Below are 25,218 nucleotides of genomic sequence, written 5' to 3' on the forward strand. Positions count from 1 at the left end.
ACGCCTATAATCCCAGCACTTTGGGAGGCCGAGGCAGGTGGATCACAAGGTCAGGAGGTCGAGACTATCCTGGCTAACATGATGAAACCCCGTCTCTACTAAAAAAAATACAAAAAAACTTAGCCCAGCACGGTGGCGGGCGCCTGTAGTCCCAGCTACTCGGGAGGCTGAGGCAGGAGAATGGCTTGAACCCAGGAGGCGGAGCCTGCAGTGAGCCGAGATAGCGCCACTACACTCCAGCCTGGGCGACAAAGCGAGACTCCGTCTCTCAAAAAAAAAAAAAAAAAAAAAGAAAAAAAAGTTAAAATGTCCTATACAAATGCTACAAATGGATATATGAGCAATGACCTCTTAATGAACATAAACTTTTCCTAAGTATATTAGTCATAGTTTATTTCAGAAAGATTTTGACAATCGATAACTGTGCTAAATGATTTGGCAATGAGATATCAGATTATTATCTACAAGAATCTCACATCTAAGATACTTGAGAAATCAAGTAGGTGATGAATGAGAAAATGAGCACTCTCATATTGCACACTTTCTGGAGGATGGTGTGGAAATATCTATCAACATGGGCAACACATATTATGTGACCCAGTAATTCCACTTTGAGGTATGTCTCCCTAGAGAAATGCAAACGTTTACTGCAACACTGCCGGAAACTCAAAGACCCAAGGAAGATTCTAGCACCTTTTTTTTTTTTTTTTTTTGATGGGAGTCTTGCTCTGTCACCCAGGCTGGAGTGCCATGGTATAATCTTGGCTCACCACAACCTCCACCTCCTGGGTTCAAGCGATTCTCCTGCCTCAGCCTCCCAAGTAGCTAGGATTACAGGCATGCACCACCACACTCAGCTAATTTTTATATTTTTTGTAGAGATGGAGTTTCACCATGTTGGCCAGGCTGGTCTCAAACTCCTGACCTAAGGTGATCCACCCACCTCAGCCTCCCAGAGTGTTGGGATTACAGGCATGAGCCTCCGCGCCCGGCCGATTCTACTAGCGCTATTCTGAATACTGTCGTCCCATGGCATCTGTGGGGAACTGGTTCCTGGACCTTCCAAGGATACCAAAATCCATGGATGCTCAAGTCCCTGATATAAAATGACACAGTATTTGCATATAACCTACACACATTATCCCATATACTTTAAATCTTCTCTAGATTACCTCCAATACCTAATACAATGTAAATGCTATGTAAATAGTTGTCCTACTATATTGCTTAGGGAATAATGGCAAGATAAAAGTGTGTATACGTTCAGTACAGATGGAATTTTTTTCACAAGTATTTTCAATCCACAGTTGATCCACAGATATGGAGGACTGATTGTACAACGTATTAACTAAAATGAATAGCTCTATGTGAACTGATATAAGCTGTGTCTCCAAGACATATTTTAAATGTTATTTAATCCACACAAACTATACAATTTCATATTCAATATAAAAATACATAGCAAAATGACTGAAAGGAAATACAAACTATTAACAGCAGCTCTGGGGAAAGGTATCAAATGGGGGTTAAACTAAACTTTCACATAACACAGTGATAATACTGGAAACACAACTTGATATAACAGGGATAATACATATGTGAAAATATTTTAAAGTAATGGTTGTCAAAATATCTGACATGCCTGCTCCAGATTTCTTACAAATCTCTTCCCTGCCAAATACACACACACAGTCTACATTTCTCTTCCTAATAGTTTCCCCAAGAGTTTCTTGGCTAAAAGTGCCACTACTCCGAGTATAAACGCAACTCCCTACCTACAAATTCATGCCCAGAACCCAGCAGTGACTCAGGCCCTGTTCTCACATCTTGCAGTTAAAATGTTTTAACATATATATGTATTTATAAATACTGCATGTTGTGTTTCCAATAAAAATATACAATACACATATAATTTAAAAGGAAGTCAAATTACAACATGAGGCATTTTCTTCACATGTTTCTTCAAATGTTTGATACCTTGAATTCAGTAAATAAACTCTGCCATTTTTATAACTAATGCAGCTAATAAATATACTTAAATACTGAATGTTTAGGAAGGGGAGGCTTTTTAAAGAAATCATATTTCTAGAAATGTCTAGAACTATAAGAAACACAGGGTACCTCTCCCAAAGGGTACAAAGATGAAGGTAATAAATGGTAAAGGAATATAAAATGGTCCCCACCAAAATTAACTAAAATATAACAAAAAATTATATAGACTCATCTTATTTCCTTGAACCACCTAGAAAGTGAGAAGTTGTTTCATTTGCAGCAAAAATCCTGCCATATACTCTTTGAATTATTTTTACAATTATTTTAATACATTTCCATTTAAAGCTACTCTATTATATAGGTCAATTTTAACCAAGCCACATTACGTAGAGAGACACATACCTATCTGAAATAAGACAGAAGTGACTATTCTGTTTTAGTCATTAATTCCTCAAATATCACTCCATAGCCACTAACATCTGTGAATCACATGCTGAGCGACTGATATCTACAGATATTAGGTCATGAACCTTAAAGGAGAGAAACTAGCAGCAACACGGACAATGAAAAAAGAGGGGGGAAATGTAGGACACAGTAGGTATGTGTGTAGGGTATTTCAAACTTGTTATAATGTGTGTCTTCTGTTTCTGAAAGAATCTTGCAAAAAAACAAATCTAGAAAATAGGAGGTTGCTGAGAATCTTAAGATAAAGGAAAGCAGAACTCGGTATATCTTGAAAATAACATGACTGGAAAGAAATGCTTCCAAACTCAGCAGGGAAACTTGGTGACTACTGTAACAGATGAGGAGAGATTAGGCTGTGACGAAGGCTGCTGACAAAAAGGGTAAAACACATACAACTACTAACCAGGGGAAGGAAAGATCGTAAGTTTCCTTGGTTATTAAGGAAAATTCATGACCTCATACAAAAATACTCCAAATCACCAAAGCCACTTTACCTAACAGTAAAGCAACAGTCAAAAAGGAAACAAGGGACAAGTGGTGGATGAAACGAAGGACACGCTGTGTGTCACTCCTTTGCAGGCAACTATAATACCTTGCCCACCACCCCACCCCCTTTGTAAAACCACTGAACAAGAAGACTCCCTTGCTAAAAGGTAAATTCTTTCAGAATAATACAGAAGGAAGAGAGAGTTTTAAATCACTTTCTAAAGTGCGCATTGTTACTGTTTTAAGAGGCAGGATTGCTAACTAGAAATGAGACCCTGAGACTTCTACTCTAAGCCCTCACTCCAAAAGACAACACCAAGGCCAAGAACATCTACTACAACCTGGCAGTAGGCTCCACTTATGACTCTCCTGCAGATAATGAAATCATCACTCTTGGTGACTAGGGTCAAGAAAGATAAGCCTTAGCTGGTGCAGTAGCTCACGCCTGTAATCCCAGTGCTTATTAGGGAGGCCAAGGTGGGAGGCCCACTTGAGCCCAGGAGTTTGAGATCAGCCTGGGCAACACAATGAGGCCCTGTCTCTACAAAAAAAATTTGTTTTAATTAGCCAGGCATGATAGTAAAAAAGAAAAATAAGGCTCAAGACATCAATAAAAGTGTTTTTAATATTATGCCAATACAGAAATTTAGATTTGAGTTGAAGCAGACACCACCAATGGCAAGAGAAGGCAAAAGCCCACACAGATGTAAATTTATTAGAGCCCAATAGGAGGCTGCCAGACAGGTCACCTCCTATTCCTTTCAGATTAAAACCAGACAATGTCACTACAGCTCATGTTACCAGGATGACTAACACAGTGCCACAATAATTCACTTACAGAAATCTTTTCCTTTTTTTTGAGTCAGAGTCTCACTCTGTCACCCAGGCTGGAGTGCAGTGGCATGATCTCAGCTCACTGCAACCTCTGCCTTCCAGGTTCAGGCGGTTCTCCTGCCTCAGCCTCCTGAGTAGCTGGGATTACAGGTGGGCACCACCATGCCTGGCTAATTTTCTGTATTTTTAGTAGAGACAGGGTTTCACTATGTTGGTCAGGCTGGTCTCAAACTCCTGACCTCATGATCTGCCCGCCTTGGCCTCCCAAAGTGCTGGGATTATAGGCGTGAGCCACTACCCAATAGACAAAGGCAGAAAAGTCACATTTCCTTCAGTATCCCAAGCCCTTCTGCTGTTAAAGAAACCAATTCTTATCATACAACATTTAGATGCCCATTTTAGTATATTTAAAGAGTGGAAAGCTGAATAATTTTTACAAGTATAGGAAAAAAAACATGAGCTTGTTACTCTCCTGCTTCAAGTCCTTCACTAAAGCAAACTGTTGAGCAAAGAGTAAACACACTCTTCCTAAGCCCCAACAGCTCCAGAACCATCGCTTGCTAACAAACTACTTGATACAGTTTGGATGGGCATCCCCTCTAAATCTCATGTGGAAATGTGATCCCCAGTGTTGGAGGTGGGGCCTAGTAGGAGGTACTGGATCACTGGAATGGATCCCTCATGAACGGTTTAGCGCCATCCCCTTGGTGATGAGTGAGTTCTCGCTCAGTTCACATGAGATCTGGCTGTTTAAGAGTCTGGGACCTTCTCTTTCCCTGTCACTCATGCGCCATGTGGTATGCCTGCTTCCTCCTTCACCTTCCACCATGACTGTAAGCTTCCTGAGGCCCTCACCAGAAGCCAAGCAGATGCTGGTGCCATGCTTACACAGCCTATAAAACCATAAGCCAAAATAAACCTCATTTATTAATCACCCAGTCTCAGATATTCCTTTATAGCAATGCAAAACAGCCTAACACACTACTTACAGTTCCCAATATATCTGTTTCATGCAGTTTATTCAACACCTCTGCCTGAAATGAGCTCCACACCTCTCTTTGGTAGTTATTACTTAAGAGTCAATTCAGCCCCCGTTTCCTCCAAGAAACCTTTCCTAAAAATCTAGATTGAATTTATGGATCACTCTTTCTCTGAAGAGCACTCAATTAACATATCAATCATAGCCCAACCTGTTATGTTAAAATCATCTGTTACTGAACCTTCTTCCCCAATTACATCAAAAGCTGGGCAGGCTGGGTAGAATAAGATGTTTTAAATAGGTTTGACAGTATATTTTTAGTTGCATAAGATATGTTAATTATTTTAAAAAATCAGAAGGTACACCAAAAGAAAAATTACTGGTAAACTCCCATCCTCCCTTATTGAGATCACATCTTAATTCATGTTGTACTCTTAACACCCTGCAACATTATCAAACATAGAGTAGGTATTCAATGTGGTTTTTTTCCTTTTTTTGGTAAAGTAGAATCTAAACTATTGAGTAATACAGTTTTATTTAATTATCCAAGATAATCCTTACACTTTTCAAATTTAAATGTCATAAATTCACCTTCTCCCCCACCCACATGCATCAAGAGTATCAGTTTAAATGGCTTCACAAGAAGTATACTTTAATAATTTATGTTTTGACAGTTATAAAAATACATTAATAAAACTAAGGAATATACTTTATCATGTAATTAAATGCTATATACTAATAAATTACATCAAGCCACTAAGTTATCTAATTTAGACACCTTACTGCCTGACGTATTTTCCCCTTTCAGTGGTTAGAAATTTGGACTTCCTCATCAAAACCGAGAAGCATTAGGAAGTCTAGTTTAACTTCCCTCTCTTGTCATTCTTTTGTCAGAAATCTTGGGCAGTGTCAAAGAACATTAGCTTAAACAAGCAGAACTTAATGCATCTTCCCCAACACATCTGGCAAATATTGGAATACTGTGTGCAAAATGCCTCAAATTCCTTTTTCCATTATGATCAAAGGCAGTCAGATTAACTGAGTAAATAATATTCATAATGATTAAGTACAGATGTATCCTGTTATAAATTTTTTAAAATTCAAGTCTTAGGCCGGATACCGTGGTTCCCACCTGTATTCCTAGCAATTTGGGAGGCCGAGGCTGGAGGATCACCTGAGTTCAGGAGTTCGAGAACAACCTGTCCAACATGGTGAAACCCCATTTTTACTAAAAATACAAAAATTAGCCGGGTGCAGTGGTACGCACCTATAATCCCAGCTTCTCAGGAGGCTGAGGCAGGAGAATCGCTTGAACCCAGGAGGTAGAAGTTGCAGTGAGCTGAGATCATGCCACTGCACTCCACTCTGGCCAACAGAGCAAGACTCTGCCTTAAAAAAAAAAAAAAAATTCAAGTCTTAAAAACATGCTCAAAATAAATGTAAGCAGCACAATAGCAAACCACAAACCATAAGAAGAAAGGGCTTAGGGGCTGTCTGAATTCTATTTCCCACTACCTATGTGAAGATTTTCTCAATTTTTACAGGAGTATTTCTGTTCTTCCAGAAACCAAAAGTCTTCCAAATTGCCCATCTTCACATGCAAAAGTTTATAAACATTACCCCAGAAGCAAAACATTGCTTCTGAGTTGCAATATATTATGTAAGAAAAAGTAATTGATTAACATAATATAAACATAAAAGTTAGCCAATCCTATATTTCCCTCCTATATCTCCCAAGTTTATTATATAAATGAATATATACTGTTATTAGATAATATTATCTAATGTCTCTGCAAACCTCATTCTCCCAAAAGAGTGGCATTAGAAATTCTGTATCAACAAAAGCTTTTTCTGTCTGTCTGCTCAATAGAGAATGGCATCACAGGAAATCACGATCCAGACAGGTCAATAGGTTACTGGTCAGTAAATTAGCTGGTCCAGGCGAAGCTGGTGCCATTTTGGTACAGCAAATTCCTGTACTCCTCAGGGGCTATTATTGGTTTTCTTACTCACATATTCCCTGGAGACTAAGTAGCACTGCTTTTTGCCTACCTGACATTAAGAACAGGGAAGCTGGAAAGAGGTACTGACCTTTAAGTCACATTCCTGTTAAATACAATAATAATTTCCTCTCATAAAGTGAAGGATCTTTTTAAATCATCCCCTTCTTCATTCCATATGTTGCTATTCCTATACAGGTACATGATTTAAAAAGCTGTCTAGTTACTGACATACATATGCATGAGAAATATAAGCCTTAACAAATGAATCTTTTAGCGTCATAAAAGCTTACCCAGTAATGTCTACAATTAGACTATATTCTTCTTCAGCCATTCTCTCAAAATGTAAAGCCGGTTGTAGTAGGTACATAAGTACCACAGCCAGCCAGTCAGTCTAGTTATAATGAGTTTTCCTATGATAGAAGGCATTTCCTCAAACTTCAGCTTTATCTGCATGTGGGTTGCATTTAAAAAAGGAAATTTATTTCTCACATTCAATCATATATACTGCAAGTAAGCATCTGAACAATACAAGACTTCCATAATCCACACAAAAATAATTTTGTATTTAAATCTGATTCATACAGCCAGAGATCAGTTACTCAGAATGGATCAGAAACACTGGGCCTGTGCTAACACATACACAATTTAAATAAAAGCCAGAAAAAAAGAAAAAAAAAGCAAATCTCTTTAAGCAGCCAATAGTTTCCATACTGTACTATCACAAATAGACCAGCTAGGCCGGGCACGGTGGCTCACACCTGTAATCCCGGCACTTTAGGACACCGAGGCAGGCAGAACGCTTGAGCCCAAGTGTTTAAGACCAGCCTGGGAAACATGGTGAAACCCTGTCTCTACAAAAAAAATACAAAAATTAGCCAAGCATGGTGGCTACACCAACAGCACCTATAGGTGCCAACAAGCACCTATAGTCCCAGCTGCTCGGGAGGCTGAAATGGGAGATTGGTTGCGCCTGGGAGGTCAAGGCTGTAATGAGCTGTGATCGTACCACTGCACTCCAGCCCAGGCTACAGAGCAAGACCCTGTCTTAATTTTTTAAAAATAACAAATAGACTAGCTAGCTGTGTATGACCTTAAATTCATCCTAACAGGGTAAATATAAACCCTTGTATCCTGAAGTAGACGTCATCCAAGGTCATGTTTTCATAATCCAGGTAATCTAAAGTAGTAGTTCCCAAGCTGTGGTGCCAAGATCAACAGCAGCATCTGAAACTTGTTAGAAGAAATACAAATTCTCAGGCCCCATGCTAAATCTTCTCAATCAGGCACTTGAGGTTGTGGCCCAGCAATCTGTGTTTTAATAAACCCTCCAGATAACTCTAATGAACCATTAAAATTTAAGGGCCATGGATCTAAAGAGAATCTTGGCCTGGGAAGGGAGCTACAGATGTGAACTACCTGGGCTCATTAGCTTTTCCTTTCCCCACAACATCTTAGAGGAATGGTGTTCTCATTGGCATTAGTAATGGTAGTCCTAGATAACTGGATGTTCTAATATTGCAAGTATATAGCCCCTTTTAATTTACAGTAAATTCTCATATATTAATTTTAAATTATGAACTCTAGATATTAAAATTAGTAAGTATTCTATTAAAGTCCACTTATGCTCTTAGTTCTATGTTTAGGACCTAATGGTCACTACAACTGAAGTCCAGTAAAAGGTTTATAATATCAGTAATAGCAGACGGAGCGCAAAAGTGTGCTACGTGCAAGAGAGAGGATGGCGGGGAGAAAAGAGAGTCAATGGGAAAAAATCAAGACCAAAAACCAAAATTGTAGGAGGATATTCTCATCCTTACATGTAACTCTGACTCATTTATACAGTCAACAAAAATGACTCATTATGGGTGCTTATGTTCCTTTCTCCCCAATGTCAAGCATCATAATTTATAATTAAAAGCTTATATGGTGGCAGGCTGTAGAGATAAATAAGTTAAAAGAGCACTATAATCCTAAAAAACTACAGACAATATTTAGACTGGATTTTTTGCATTTTTAGCTTTCTGACTTTTAAAATTCAAGAGAAAAGTAATAGGAAAGTATGTATCCAGCCAAACTATACTCCACAATAGAACAGCAATGCATACCCACAGTTATGTACCAATATTATACACCTCTGAAACTGGCAACAACTGACTCATTCTGGAAAGACTGATGGAAATTACATTTTTCTAGGAAGATACAAAGTCTTTCTAAAACTTTTTCTACATTTGATTTTCCTTGCTCCTTGCTTCAGAACCCCAAAGCTTACTAAGGGAGCTTATCTTAAAAGCTATAAACAGGCCTGGTTCAGTGGTTCACACCTATAATCCCAGCACTTTGGGAGGCTAAGGCGGGCAGATCATGAGGTCAGGAGTTTGAGACCAGCCTGGCCAACATGGTGAAACCCCATCTCTACTACAAATACAAAAATTACCCGGGCGTGATGGTGCAGGCCTGTAATCCTAGCTGCTATGCAGGCTGAGGCAGGAGAACTGCTTGAGCTTGGGAGGCAGAGGTTGCGGTGAGCAGAGATCACACCACTGCACTCCAGGCTGGGCGACAGAGTGAGACTCCGTCTCAGACAAAAAAAAAAAAAAAAAAAGCTATAAATAATAATTACTTTTAATGTATACAGCTCTGCAATTTCAGTTATCCAAAATTAATTCTGCTTTTGAAGAGGGTGCTTTCCCAACCCTTATACAGGACTGTAAGCGGACACTTGCATGTGGATGGCTGTAGAAATTTTAAACAGGTAAAAAGCCTAAGTATACTTAGGTCAAAAGTGCAATCAAAGTAACAGTATATGGCAGCCAATTTATATACACCAGGAAGAGACAGTGAATGAGTATGACATGTATATATCACAAAATAATTATTTTTATACCATTTTAAATCAATATATTTCACATTTTGTCAGAATGGCTTGTGCAAGAAACAAAAATATCATCAATAAGAAATATCACAAGAAAATTCTGAGCTAAAACAAAATAAGATTTATGTACCTGAACAAGAGAAATAATATATGTATGAATAATTTGCAAGGGGGCTCACACCTGTAATCCCTGCACTCTGGGAGACCAAGGCGGGCAGATCACAAGGTCAGCAGTTCGAGACCAGCCTGGCCAATATGGTGAAACCCCATCTCTACTAAAAATACACAAATTAGCTGGACGTGGTGGCAGGCGCCTGTAGTCCCAGCTACTGAGGAGGCTGAGGCAGGAGAATCGCTTGAACCCGGGAGGCAGAGGTTGCAGTGAGCCGAGATCGTGCCACTGCACTCCGGCCTGGGCGACAGAGCGAGGCTCTGTCTCAAAAAAAAAAAAGAAAAAAAAAAATCATTTACAATGACATTTTCTAGGCTTTAGGTACACTCTTATCACCACAATAACTTTCTCAAATTTGCTGGCTGAGAGAAAAGATTACAGTTTTCCTGCCTAATTTATTAATATGTTGGTTGATCCAAGAGAGATATTAGAGACATAGATAGGCATGGCATTTGGTGGAAAAGTACAAAACAGAGAACCAACACCCTGAGACTAAAGTCCCACCTCCATTTTATTAAGTTTCTAGAATCAAAAACAAGATGCTAATCCTTACTGTGCTTCAAGTTCTTTATTCATAAAAGTGGGAAAATGTTATTGTCCATGCCTATGTTACAAGAATGCCAAAAGGATGAAAATGAGTAACAAATGGTCAGCATGCAAAAGCTTGGATATTTATGCCAGAAAACAAGCAGATAGTTAACTCCCAGGTTAATCTATGATCACTGAAAATAAACACCTTTCTTCATTTGGTTATAAGTAAATAATAAACTAATACATATATGCCTGTTTTCCTGTAGCTTAGTCATGTATTAACCTTAAAATAAATAAATAAATAAATAAATAAATAAATAAATAAATAAATAAATGAAGATGTATATTGTAACCCCTAGAGAAACCACCAAAAAACAGATAACATGTCAGTAGAATACTTAAATTGCTAAAAAACATTGTTTAACACAAAGGAAAGCAGTATAGGAAGAACAGTAACAGACGAAATATAGAAAATACATAGCAAGGCTGGGCGTGGTGGCTCATGCCTGTAGTCCCAGCATTTAGGGAGGCCAAGGTGGGTGCATCACCTGAAGTCAGGAGTTCGGGACCAGACTGGCCAACATGGTGAAACCCCATCTCTACTAAAAATGCAAAAATTAATTGGACGTGGTGGCACATGCCTGTAATCCCAGCTACTTGGGAGGCTGAAGTGGGAGAATTGCTTGAACCCATGAGGCAGAGGCTGCAGTGAGCCAAGTTCATGCCACTGCACTCCAGTCTGGGCAACAGAGGAGACCCTGTCTCAAAAAACAAAAACAAAACAAAACAAAACAAAACAAAAAAACCACACATAGCAAAATGGCAGAAAAATCCAGCCATATTGGTAGTTACATTAAATTTGTGATCAAAGGGCAAAGATTTTTCAGTCTGGATTAAAAAGAATAAGCAAGATATGACTATATATTGTCTCTAAAATATACACTTTAAATTCAAAGATTCAAATAAGCTGAAAGTTTTACTTATAGAAAAATATATAACCCAAATGATAAGCATAAGAGAACTAGAGTGACTATATATTAATATCAGGCAAAATAGACTTTAAAACAAATAGTATTTCTAAACACAAAGAAATACATTGATACCAAAAAGGAGCAATATAGCAGGAAAAAAAAAAAAAAACGACACTTGTAAGTGTTACATATTGAACAGCATGGCCACAAGATAAAAAAACAAAGTTTACGCAAATGAAAGGACAAAAAGACAATTCAACAATTATAGTTAGAGATTTCAAGCTCCCCAAAAAACAACTCACAAAACATGTTGGTTAAAAAAAATCAGTAAAGATATATAAGATTTGAGTAACACTATCAATCAACTTGACCAAATTGATTTCTACAGAACATTTCACCCAGAAAACAGCAGAAAACACATGCTCTTCAAGCGCACATGGAACATTCTCCAGAATAGACTGTATGTGAAAAATGTGGGGGCCCAGGGGTATGGGAATCAACTAATTTGAAAGAATTCTAATCATATAAAGTATGTTCTCTAAACACAATGAAATTAAATTAGAAATCGATGACAGAAAGATAAATGCAAAATCCCCTACATAACCAACAGATCAAAGAGGAAGACGCAAGGGAAATTAGAAAGTGTTGTTAGCCCTTGAACAACTCAGGTTTGAACTGTGTAGGTCCATTTACATGCAGATTTTCTTCAATAACAGCTACACTGAGCATGCCTGCCATTCCTGCCTCCCTTCTACCTCCGTCACCCCGAGACAACAAGACCAACCTCTCCTCTTCCTCCTCCTCAGCCTACTCAGTGAAGAAAATGAGGATAAAGACCTTTAGGATGATCCATTTCCACTTACTGAATAGCAGATACAAATTCTGTCTTCATTATGGTTTTCTCATTTTCTTTTCTCTACCATACTTCATTGTAAGAAGATAGTATATAATAAATATGACATACAAAATATGCATTAATGGACTGTTTACATTATTAAGGCTTCCACTTGACAGTAGGCTATTTGTAGTTAAGTTATGGGGGAGTCAAAAGTTATATGTGAATTTTTGACTGCACGGGGGTCAGCGCCCCAGTCCCTGCATTGTTTAAGGATCAACTATATTTTCAGTTAAATAAAGATCCAATATGTCAAAATTTGTGACACAGCTAATGATCTAAGCATCTACTTTATGAAACTAGAAAAAAGAAAAGCAAACAAAACTTAACAGCAGGCAGGAGAAAGTAAATAAAAAATAAAAGCAAAAATAAATGAAACTGAACACAAAAAATAGATAAAAATCAATGAAATCAAAAGAAACCCTTGAAACTAATCAAAAGGTTAATAAAATTGATAAGTTTCTAGCCAGATCAGTCAAGAAAAAAAGACATAAGACACAAATTATCAATAGTAAGAATGTAAGAGGGGCTATCTCTGCAGTTCGTACAAACAACACAAAGATAGTATAATGACATGATGAACAACTTGATGCCAATAAATTTGACAACTTACATGAAATGGACAAATCCCTTAAAAGACAAACAACCAAAGCTCATAGAAGAAAACACAGATAATCTGAATAGTCCTATATCTATTTAAAAACTTGAAATCATATTTAAAACCTTCCCACAAAGATTATTCGAGCCTGAAGGCATGCACCTGTAGTCCCAGCTAAGTAGGAGCCTCAGGCAGGAGGATCACTTGAGCTCAGGAGTTCAAGGCTACTATAAGCTATGACTGGGCCACTGCACTGCAGCCTGGACAACAGAATAAGACTCCATCTCTAATTGATTAAATGAATGAATGAATATAAATATTTTTTTAAAAATTAAAAAATAGGCCGGGAGTGGTGGCTCATGCCTGTAGTCCCAGCACTTTGGGTGCCAAGGTGGGCAGATCAGTTGCGACCAGGAGTTCGAGACCAGCCTGCGCAACATGGTGAAACCCTGTCTCTACAAAAAATACTACAACAACAACAAAAATTAGCTAGGCGTGGTGGCACACACCTGTAGTCTCAGCTACTGGGGAAGCTAAGGTGGGAAGATCACTTGAGCCGGGAGGTCAAGGTTTCAGTGAGCCGAGATCACGCCACTGCATTCCAGCCTAGGTAACAAAGTGAGACCCTGTCTCAGTTTAAAAAATAAAATTAAACTTAAAACCTTCCCACAAAGAAACTTCTAGGCCCAAATGACTTCACTGATGAATTCAACATTTAATACCAAACTTTTGACACTAAAGCTAGACAAAAACTTTACAAGAAAACTACAGGCCAATAACTCATAAACATATATGTAAAAATCCTTAACAAAATATTAGCGAACCAAATCCAATTAATATAAAAAGTATAATACTCCATGACCAAGTATATACCCCAGGGATAAAAAGTTGCTTTGATATTCAAAAAACTAACATAATATACTATATTAGAGAATAAAGAAGAAAAACAATATAGCCATCTTAACAAACACAGAAAAAGCATGTCCAAAATCCAATACCCATTCATGATAAAAATCTAACAAAAAGCATCTACAAAAAAAAGAAACACACAGGTAACATATTTGTGAAAGGCTGAGTGCTTCTTTCCTAAGGTCAGGAAGAAGACAAGCAATCTGCTCTCACCACTTCATTCAACCTTGTATTGCAGGTCTTAGCCAGTGAAATAAGGGAAGGAAAAGAAATCTAAGGCAATATAAAAGAGACAAGTACAGCTCTCTTTATTCACACACAACATGAATGGGAAAGCGAAAAACCTTCAGGAATCTATAAAATTACTCCAACTAATAAGTTAAATTAGCAAGATTACAGGATACATGATTAATATAAAAACCAATTGATTTAAATTTGGTTTTAAGTTCTAGGATACATGTGCAGAACATGCAGGTTTGTTACATAGGTATATATGTGCCATGGTGGTTTGCTGCACCTATCAACCCATCATCTAGTTTGTAAGCCCCACATGCATTAGGTGTTTGTCCTAATGTTCTCCCCACGCCTTACCCCACACCCCCTGACAGGCCCCGGTGTGTGATGTTCCCCTCCCTCTGTCCATGTGTTCTCATTGTTGAACTCCCACTTATGAACCAAATTGGCCAAAACCAAATTGATTTAAAAAAACTCACAATGGCATTAAGTTAGTAATATACTTAACAAAACGTATGCAAGACCCAGACCCTGAAAACTAAGAAACACTGGCATGAGAAACTAGAGAAAACCTAAGTTAATGGAGAGATACAACATATTCATGGATTGGAAGGCCCAATATTAACACAGCAATTCTTCAAAAATTGATCTATATATTTCAAGCAATCTCAATAAAATTTCTGTGCTTTCAAAGAAAACAAAAGAGCTTACAATAGACAAAGCAAGCTTTAAAAAGAAGGACAAAGTTAAAAGCTTCCCATTACACCTCATTTTAAAACTATTACAAAGCTGCAGTATGGTATTCGCATGAGAGACATATAGAGCAATGAACTAGATTAAGTGTCCAGAAATAGACCCACATTTATATCGTCAGTTCATTTTCAACAAAAGTGTCAACATAATTCAATATGAAAATGTTTTTTTGGTCAATAAATAATGTTGGAACAACCAGATATTCAACGGAGAAAAAGTAGATATTGACACTTTTTGTCACATTATACACAAAAAATAATTCAAATGGATCACAATACTAAACAAATAACTTAAATCATAAAACTTATTTTAAAAAATAAAAAAATTTTGGAACGTTGAGGCAAGTAAAGATTTCTTAGGACACAGAAAGCACAAATCATAGAAGAAAAAAATGATAATTAGATTCTATCAAATTTAAAACTTTTAAGCTTCAAAAACCACCATTAAGAAAATAAAGCAGCCGGCCAGACACGGTGGCTCACACCTGTAATCCCAGCACTTTGGGAGGCCGAGGTGGGCAGATCACGAGGTAAGGAGAGCGAGATCATCCTGGCTAACACGGTGAAACCCCGTCTCTACTAAAAATACAAAAAATTAGCTGGGTATGATGGTGGGTGCCTGTAGTCCCAGCTACTCAGGAGGCTCAAGCAGGAGAATGGCGTGAACTCGGGAGGCGAAGCTTGCAGTGAACCGAGATCGCACCACTGCACTCCAGCCTGGGGGATACAGCGAGACTCCATCTTAAAAAAAAAAAAGAAAAAGAAAAAGAAAGCAGCCATAAAAAAGAATGAGTTCATGTCTTTTGCAGGGACATGCATGAAGCTGGAAACCATCGTTCTCAGCAAACTAGCACAGGAACAGAAATCCAAACGCGCATGTTCTCATTCATAAGTGGGAGTTGAACAATGAGAACACATGGACAGAGGGAGGGGAACATCACACACCGGGGCCTGTCAGGGGGTGTGGGGTAAGGCGTGGGGAGAGCATTAGGACAAACACCTAATGCATGTGGGGCTTACAAACTAGATGACGGGTTGATAGGTGCAGCAAACCACCATGGCACATATATACCTATGTAACAAAACTGCATGTTCTGCACATGTATCCTAGAACTTAAGATAAAAAAGAAAAATAAAATAAAAAGTTGGGCCAGGAGCGGTGGCTCATGCATGTAATCCTAGCACTTTGGGAGGCTGAGGCGAGATCACTTGAGGTCAGGAGTTCAAGACCAGCCTGGCCAACATGGTAAAACTCGTCTCTACTAAAAATACAAAAATTAGCTGGGCATGGTGGCACACACCTGTAATCCCAGCTACTCAAGACGCTGAGGCATGAGGTTGCAGTGAGCCGAGATTGCGCCACAGCACTCCAGCTTAGGCGACAGAGTGAGACCCTGTCTCAAAAAAAAAAAAAAAAAAAAGAAAAAGTTGATTGGGCATGGTGGCTCATGCTTATAATTCCAGCACTTTGACTTTGGAAGGCCAAGGCAAGAGGATCGCTTGAGCACAGGAGTTCAAAAACAGCCTGGACAACAAAGCAAGATCCTGTCCCATAAATAAATAAATAAATAAATAAATAAATAAATAAATAAATAAATAAATAAATAAATAAATAAATAAATAAGAAAATACATAGCAAGCCACAGATTGAGAGAAAATATTTTGAAAACATATATCTAACAAAGGACTTTTATTCAGAATATATAAAGAACTCTTACAACTCAGACAAGCAACTCTTTTTTTTTAATGGGTAAAAGAGTTAACATTTCAAAAATGACAATAGCTGAATGGACAAGAAACACACAAAAAGATGTTCAGCAACACTGGTCATTAAGGAAATACAAATTAAAACCACACTGAGATGCCATAACAAAAACCCCTAGAATGGCTAAAATAACAAAGACTGGCCATTAATAAATAATGGCAAGGATGTGAAGTTAACTGGGATTCTCATGCCTTGCTGGAGAGAATGCAAAATGGTACAACCACTGTGTAAAAGACTGGCAGCTTCTTAGAATGGTTAACTACACACATGCTATATATAGTCCAGCACTTCTACTCCTAGATAATTTGTTCAAGAAAAATAAAAGTATATATTACTGTACTGGTACACAAATGTTCAGAACATCTTTTTTTTTTTTTTTTGAGAAACAGTCTTGTTCTGTCACCCAGGCTGGCGTGATCTGGGCTAACTGCAACCTCCACCTCACGTGTTCAAGTGATTCTTGTGCCTCAGCCTCTCAGCCTCCCTAGTAGCTGGGATTACAGGTGTGCACCACCACACCTGGCTAATTTCTGTATTTTTAGTAGAGATGGGGTTTCACTATGTTGGCCAGGCTGGTCTCGAAATCCTGACCTCAAGTGATCTACCCAGCCTTGGCCTCCCAAAGTTCTGGCATTACAGGTGTGAGCCACCGTACCTGGCCAGAACAGCTTTATTTTTAATAGCCAAAAATTGGAGTCAACTCAAATGTCCATCAATATTTGCATGAATGGATAAGTAAACTGTGTTATATCCATACAATCGAATATACCTCAGGGGGAGAAAAACAACAACATGGATGAATTGCAAAACTAACATGTTAAGTGAAAGAAGGCAGACACAACAAAGTACTCACTGTAGGATTCCTTTTATATAATATTCTAGAAAACACAAAACTATAGGGACAGAAACTTGACCCCGGGGTTGCAGATGGGAGTGTGAATTGACTGTAAACACTCAGGGACAAGCTTTTCAAATATCTGAAAACTTGACTGTAACGGTAAATAACTTTACAAATACAATTTATTCAATTGTACACTTAAAATGGGCAAATTTTATGTCATGTGAATTATACCTCAAAAAAGCTATTTAAAAGAGTAGTTTGACTAGTATCTATTCTATTTTTTTCCTTTGTGATTTAAATCCTATATGTGTTTTTTTATGTGGGGCGGGGGTGGTTTGTTTTTTTTTTTTTTGAGATGGAGTCTCACGCTGTCGCACAGGCTGGAGTGCAGTGGCGCAATCTCTGCTCACTGCAACCTCTGCCTCCAGAGTTCAAGCGATTCTCCTGCCTCAGCCTCCCGAGTGGCTGGGATTACAGGCATGTGGCCACCATGCCTGGCTACTTTTTGTATTTTTAGTAGAGACGGGGTTTCACCATGTTGGCCAGGCTGGTCTTTAACTCCTGACCTCAAGTGATCTGTCCACCTCTGCCTCCCAAAGTGCTGAGATTGCAGGCATCAGCCACCACGCCAGCCGTAATGCTATAGCTGGTTTTATCATTGCATTCATAAATATGTATGGTATTTTTTAAAGGCTATATGGTTGTTATAGATGGAAGAAGAAATCATGATAATTTTATTCTATTAAATCAGGGTGTCCAATCTTTTGGCTTCCCTGCATCACACTGGATGAAGAACAGTCTTCGGCCACACATAAAATACACTAACAATATCTGATAATAAACAAACAAAAATCATAATGTTTTAAGAAAGTTTACGAATTTGTGTTGGGCTGCATTCAAAGCCATCCTGGGCCACATGTGGGCTGCAGGTTGGATAAGCCTGTATCGGATTTTGTTTTACATGGTATGTTTTTACCCAGCTATTTGTTCTTCTTTATAATTTGTTTTAAATTTCAGTCTCATTTTCAATAGGCTTCCTCTCCTCCACCCAAGCCATTTGTTCATCCCCTCTGTTCCTATTCCTCCACTGAACACTCTGGAATTCTGGCTCTACTGTTAAAGTCCTCTATCTTTCCCTGTGTCTCCAAACTGTTCCCTGAAGGCTCTCTGTACCTCCTCGTCATCCAGTTAAAGAGCCTTTCCCTACGATACTGCTTGCCCCTGCACGGAATGAGATCTACACAGCCCATACACCTTAAGAGTCCAGTAATGATATTGGTGTTTTCATCATTCCTCAAAGCCATTTCTGGACCATTCTTCCTCTACCCCCTTATAAAAATGCTTGTTCACCTGAACTCAAATCAACAATATCACCTTTTACCAACTATTTCTCAACTGTCTACCTCTTCAGTCACTTTTCCCTCCTTCATTAAGACTTTACACCCACATCAGTCCTCCTCACCACCTCAAAGCTTGCCATTTAACAGCTTGATCTTTCTCTTCTTTGACCTCTTTATCACCAAGCAAGTTCTCTTCCATTCTCATCCTTTGTTTAATGTAAATCTTCCCTGCCAGACTAAGGTCCATGAAGATGGGGACCAGAGATGTCTTGTTCACTGCTAAACCCCAAGCAAATACCATAGTATATACTCTAATTAAATAAGATTTTTTTCATCCCCACTAAATACAAAAAATTGAAGCTACTGGCCAGGTGCTGTGGCTCATGCCTATAATCCCAGCACTCTGGGAACCCGAGGCAGGCAGATCACCTGAGGTCAGGAGTTTGAGACCAGCCTGGAAAACATGGTAAAACCCCGTCTCTACTAAAAATACAAAAATTAGCAGGGCATGGTGGGGCATGCCTGTAGTCCAGCTACTCAGGAGGCTGAGGCAGGAGAATCGCTTGAACCCGGGAGGCAGAGGCTGCAGTGAGCCAGGATCGTGCCACTGCACTACAGCCTGGGTGACAGAGCAATACTCTGTCTCAAAAAAAAAAAAAAAAAAGGAAAAAGAAAAAAAAATTGAAGCTACTAGCAGGCCCACGTTGCTTACAAGAATACCAACAAAGACAATTAAGTATCTAGAAATCATATCTAAAAAAATCAAACAAACAAAGGATGTTTTACCCAAGGAAGTATTTGTACTTTGAACAACTAAAGGAAATTAAACTTCATACATAAAAAGATAAGGCTGACAATTTTGAAACTTGAAATGAGGAATTGGCTCTGCTACTAATTAGTGGCTTTACTTAGTGTTCTTGGTCCTCTATTTTTTCCTCATCTATAAATTTTAAAAGTTGGATCTTCTGAATTCTAAACATTCTATTTCATTCATGTCTAATGGTGTCCCAGCATGCAGAAAGGAGCCCAAAAAGGGCGTTATAAGACAGCAACCTGATGACCTAGAGCTGTCACAATCTGAACCAAGTTACCTTATAAAAAAAAAAATCTAAACAATAATAATAATAATCTAAGAATACTAAGATCTAGCAGAGCTTCATAAATAATGGTGGGACTAGATCAGGGTTCGGCAAACTATGACCCCTGTGGCAGCCACTGTTTTTGTAAAGTTTATTGGAACATAGCCACATTATTCATTTAAGTATTGTCTATGGCTGCTTTCTTGCTATTAACAGCACAGTTCCATAGTTGTGAAAGAGACTATATGGCCCAGAGAGCCTAAAATATTTACTATTGGCTGGGTGTGGTGGCTCATGCCTGTAACCCCAGCACTTTGGGAGGCCAAGGTGGAAGGATCACTTGAGCCCAGGAGTTTGACACCAGCCTAGGCAACATAGTGAGACTTAGTCTCTACAAAATAATAATATAAAAATGTAAAAAAAAAAAAAAAAAAAAAAAATATATATATATATATATGTTATCTGGCATCTTAAGAAAAAGTTTGCTGACTCTAGCCTAAATGATCTATAAGGTTCATTTAACATTCTTACACGCTGGCGATGAAAAAAAGAGCTGCAGTAAAATACTGTTAAATGGAAGACAGCAATAAAAAAGGAAAAAGGCATGATGAGAGAGAACAATTCATACAAAATCAAAATTCACCTCCCGGTGATAACACTAACTTCTCTAAGTGCGTGGCTTATCTTCCAGTCACTGAAACCTTCTATTCCAAGAATATACAAGATTAAACAAGCATTAGCAATTTAACACTCACCTGCCTTCCTTAACTTTTTCTGCATTCCCTCGACATATGTAGTATTCAATGTAACCATCACTGCAGTTGATTTTTGACCAATCTGGATCACAAACATCCAGGAAGTGAGGCCGCAGTCTGCCTATTGAATACTTGGCAATGTCAGTCAGGGACTGACTAGCAGCTGCACCAAATAAAAAGGTTCCAATGGCTTTGTAAATAGTGGCTATGTAGTTATTCCTGATAAAGGAATTTGAGTGCAAAAGGTTACAGTAAATAGACAGGGTTTCTCCAAGAATAATCTGAAAAAGAAACAGAAAAATAACATGTTAAAGTAGCAAGCAGGCACTTTAAACAAAACAAAACATAGGGGGAAAAAAGGAAATGGTAAATCACAAAAAGATCTTTGTTTCAAAAACGGTCCCAGCCCCTTCTTTATAATGGAGAGTCAACTTAGGATATCCAATTCCAAACCACAAAAAAGGTGTCATATCAATGGTGGACATTACTTACAAAGCCATAGCTGGGCCAAAATCGTATGATCGCTTACCTAAAATAACAAGATCTTATTTTTTTTCTTGTATTCAAACAAACAGAGCTTTAAAAAGTAGAAAGTGATATATCCTGGAGGACAAAAACTATGGCTTGTCCAAAAAACAAACTTCCAGCCAGGTGTGGTGGCTCATGCCTGTAATCCCAGCACTTTGGGAGCCCGAGGGAGGTGGATCACCCAAGGTCAGGAGTTCGAGACCAGCCTGGCCAACATGGTAAAACCCTGTCTCTACTAAAACTACAAAAAATCAGTCAGGCATGGAGGCGGGTGCCTGTAATCCCAGCTACTTTGGAGGCTAAGGCAGGAAAATCACTTGAACCTGGGAGGCAGGGGTTGCAGTGAGCCGAGATCATGCCATTGTACTCCAGCCTGGGCAACAAGAGCGTCTTGCTCAATACTCCGTCTCAATACATACATACATACATACATACATACATACATACATACGTACGTACATACGTACGTACATACATACATACATACATACTTCCCCAATCAGAAACTCCTGCGTATAAGTACTTTTATCTGACAGAGTCTTCATTTTTCTCAAATATTCCTTTGAATCAAAGACATCCATCATATTAAAAAGAGTAAAATCATCTCAGGGAGGATTGCTAGAGGATTCAGAGGGCAGGGATTTAGCTAACAGGATATACCAGTCCTGCCTTCCAGGTGACCTCTGCTGGGGTCCCAAGGGGTGGGACGAGACTTTTAATCACTAATTTAAAAGTATAAAAAGGTTTCCAATGCTTTATAAGTTAACAAACCAATATCCTGAGAATTCAAATAATACTGAATGGCAATATTATAAATAGTAACATTTGCTGTTAAAAAAGATGGTAAGACTGTAGCTATCTGAAACCAAAATAAACAGTTAAGGCCGGGCACTGTGGCTCACTCCTGTAATCCCAGCACTTTGGGAGGCCAAGGCGGGTGAATCACTTGAGGTCAGGAGTTCGAGACCAGCCTGGCCAATATGGTGAAACCCCATCTGTACTAAAAATACAAAAAATTAGCTAGGAGTGGTGGTAGGCGCCTATAATCCCCAGCTACTTGGGAAACTGAGGTGGGAGAATCACTTGAGCCCAGGAAGTGGAGGTTGCAGTGAGCCGAGATGGTGCCACTGCACTCCAGCCTGGGCGCGACACAGCAAGACTCCATCTCAAAAAATAAAAAAAAATTAAAAAAATTAAAAAAAAACACAAACACAGAGCAGCCTGAACAGTGGGTTTGCTAATCTGTGTGGAGAGAATATAAGTAGCAAAGCTTGACTTGAGATGCATTACTAGTTTCTCTGCTTCACCTTAAATTTATATAAACAATTTTATAAAGCATTCAAACATTTCCATTTAATGAGGATCAACTGTCTTCAGAGTAAGTCTTACCATAAGTAAAATAAATGGTTGCTTCCCGAAAGGGATTTCAAGAATCTGATACCTAAAATCCTTCCCTCACCTGGCTCAATGGCTCCTAAAGTTCCATAATTAGAATGTTATAACTTTGACAATGAGAGTATGAACTCTACAAGGTAAGGAGGATTCCTCGTATCACCAGAGTGACCTAAACAAAGTAGGTGGTCAATAAATTTTAGTGAAAGGTGCTGCCTTGGGTAAACAGCAAATGCCCTTAGTTTACACATGTTAAGCCCCATAAAAATACAGTTCTAATTATAGTCCTTAATGTGAATGAGTCAGATTGTTTTCTGAGAACAGGTCACAGGAGAGGTAAACTATATGTACTTCCAGGAATGTCATTCCTTTACAATTTTGCTTAGGGTTATCCCTGACTGCCAACAGAAGAACCCTTTCCATTTCAGTATACATTGCCTCCTTAGGCCATTAAGGGGTCCCAGTAATTCCTCACAGATCAGCAGCCAGAAAGAACTTATCTAACATTTCATTTTGGAATTAATCTTTGATTCTTGAAAACATATCAAATATATTAATCAACCACAGTTTCAGCAGTTGAAACTTCCACATCTCGGGTATGAGCTGTTCTTAGGCACTCGACTATTTTCCAGAAACAGTTAGTATGTTCTGTGAGTCTTCCTAGTCATATTCATCATAGTTTATGGCCACCCAAATCCTGGCTCTTGCCAGTGATGACAGAAAATGCGTTTGCTAGGAATATTCAGAATACTGGGCACAGATTAAAAGCTGATCTTCAGAAGTAGTGTAAGCTGAAACTTAACCATTAATACTGGGCATGCAGGGGAGTCTCTAAAGCCAGCAAATGCCAGGTCAACTCACATCGCTGAGAGAAGCAGACAATAGAGAAGTTCTAAATCAATTCTTCTGAATTAAATGCAGAGATGCGTCTGCCCATTTGATCCACACAAGATAGCCATATTCTTTTGTTTCATTTTAATTCCTTACCCTAACCTTTGAGCCATTTATGCCAATTCTTAACCTTTCATGAAGTCTACACCTAAGCCAAGTGTGGCCTATCCTAAAACTGAGACTATTTATAATGCATTATTTACTTAGATTCTAGGATATGACAAATTATCGAAGAAATAAAAATGTTTGGAGGAGTAAAACAATACTTATGAAGTTCAAAGCTAATAATTATCTAAATCAGAGTGATTCAACCTTTTTAAGCCTATCTCCCATAGTATTCTCTTACCATCCCCTTTAAATCTCCATCAACCAAGATAATTTTATATGTTTCTACACTGTCCCTATGATTTTATGTCTTTCATTCAGGGCCCACCTTCCCAAAAGAATTGGTTAAAATCAATGACACATCTCCACATCTTCTTCTCCTTCCTAAATATCTCTAACCACTTCCATTTCCTTTATTCTACTGATTTTTTTCTCAAAAGTCAAAATTGTCTCATCAGATCAAACAGAGTTTTTTTTTTTTTTTTTTTGAGACGGAGTCTTGCTCTGTCGCCCAGGCTAGAGTGCAGCGGCATGATCTCGGCTCACTGCAACCTCCACCTCCCAGGTTCAAGTGATTCTCCTGCTTCAGCCTCCTGTGTAGCTGGGATTACAGGCGCCCACCACTGCGCCCAGCTAAATTTTGTATTTTTAGTAGAGAAGCGGTTTCATTGTCTTGACCAGGCTGGTCTCGAACTCCTGACTTTGTGATCCACCCACCTCGGCCTCCCAAAGTGCTGGGATTACAGGCATGAGCCACCACACCCAGCCAGATCAAACAGATTTTTATCAACTCTCACTTACTTTAACTTCTCAGTGTATTTGACTTCACTGACCATTTCCTCCTTATTGAAATTATCTCATGTCTTCTCAGAAACTATAATAATCCTGGTTCTCTACCTGCCAGCTCCCTCAATCACTCATTTATTAATGAATCATTTGCAACTCATGTCAAGGCCCTGGTATGCAGTCTTAATCATAGCGATTTTTTTAAATAAATGATTTACTTTCTAGTAAATAAAGTTAAATGTATACAAGTCTAACCAAGCATGGCCTGAAAGAGGCTGAGTTAATGAATAAAATGGAATTATTTCAAATGAGCACATATGGCAGAGCATGGTGGCTTACACCTATAATCCCAGCACTTTGGGATGTTGAGGCAGGAGGGCTGCTTGAGCCCAGGAGTTTGAGACACAAGCCTGCGCAACACAGAGAGATAGTTATCTCTTAAAAAAAAAAAATGTAATTAGCCGGGTGTGGTGGTGCACACCTGTGGTCCCAGCTCCTCAGGTGGCTGAAGCAGGAGGATCACTTAAACCCAGGAGGTCGAGGCTGCAGTGAGCTCTGATCACACCACTGCACTCCATCCAAGCCTGGGTGACAGAGACTCTGTCAATCAATTAATCAAAACATACATACATAAAACCACTGCCCTAAGCAGTGTTTGTTTTCAGTGATACTGTAGAGATGAAAACAGTACCTTTAAACAATCTGTTCTTTTTAAAGCAGTCTGCACTAATCTATTAATTTACTTGCCATTTTATTAAATGTAAAGATAACTTTCTCACAGGTTATGTTGAGATAGCAGAGAATAGGCTGGGCACAGTGGCTCACACCTATAATCCAGGTGGATCACGAGGTAAGGAGCTCAAGACCATCCTGGCCAACATAGTGAAACCCCATCTTTACTAAAAATACAAAAATTAGCTGGGTGTGGTGACAGGCACTTGTAATCCCAGCTATTTGGGAGGCTGAGGCAAGAGAATCGCTTGAACCCTGGAGTCGGAGGTTGCAGTGAGCCAAGATCGCACCACTGCACTCCAGCCTGGGCA

At 38.8% G+C, this 25,218-nt stretch overlaps 1 protein-coding gene across 1 annotated transcript in view; it reads right to left on the reverse strand.

The window, feature by feature from the left end:
- Positions 1-24,225, reverse strand: part of LOC116464148 (phospholipid phosphatase 1-like) — a 30,557-nt gene extending 6,332 nt beyond the window's left edge. Inside the window, exons 1-2 of the mRNA XM_032147423.2 lie at positions 24,191-24,225; positions 20,474-20,755 (exon numbers count right to left, since the gene is read on the reverse strand). Coding sequence (XP_032003314.2) covers positions 20,474-20,755; positions 24,191-24,225 — 317 coding nt within the window. The remainder of the gene's footprint in view (positions 1-20,473; positions 20,756-24,190) is intronic.
- Between the last annotated feature and the right edge of the window lie 993 nt (positions 24,226-25,218).

This window comes from Hylobates moloch, unplaced genomic scaffold (assembly GCF_009828535.3).
Source record: "Hylobates moloch isolate HMO894 unplaced genomic scaffold, HMol_V3 SCAFFOLD_219, whole genome shotgun sequence".
Taxonomy (NCBI): Eukaryota; Metazoa; Chordata; class Mammalia; order Primates; family Hylobatidae; genus Hylobates; species Hylobates moloch.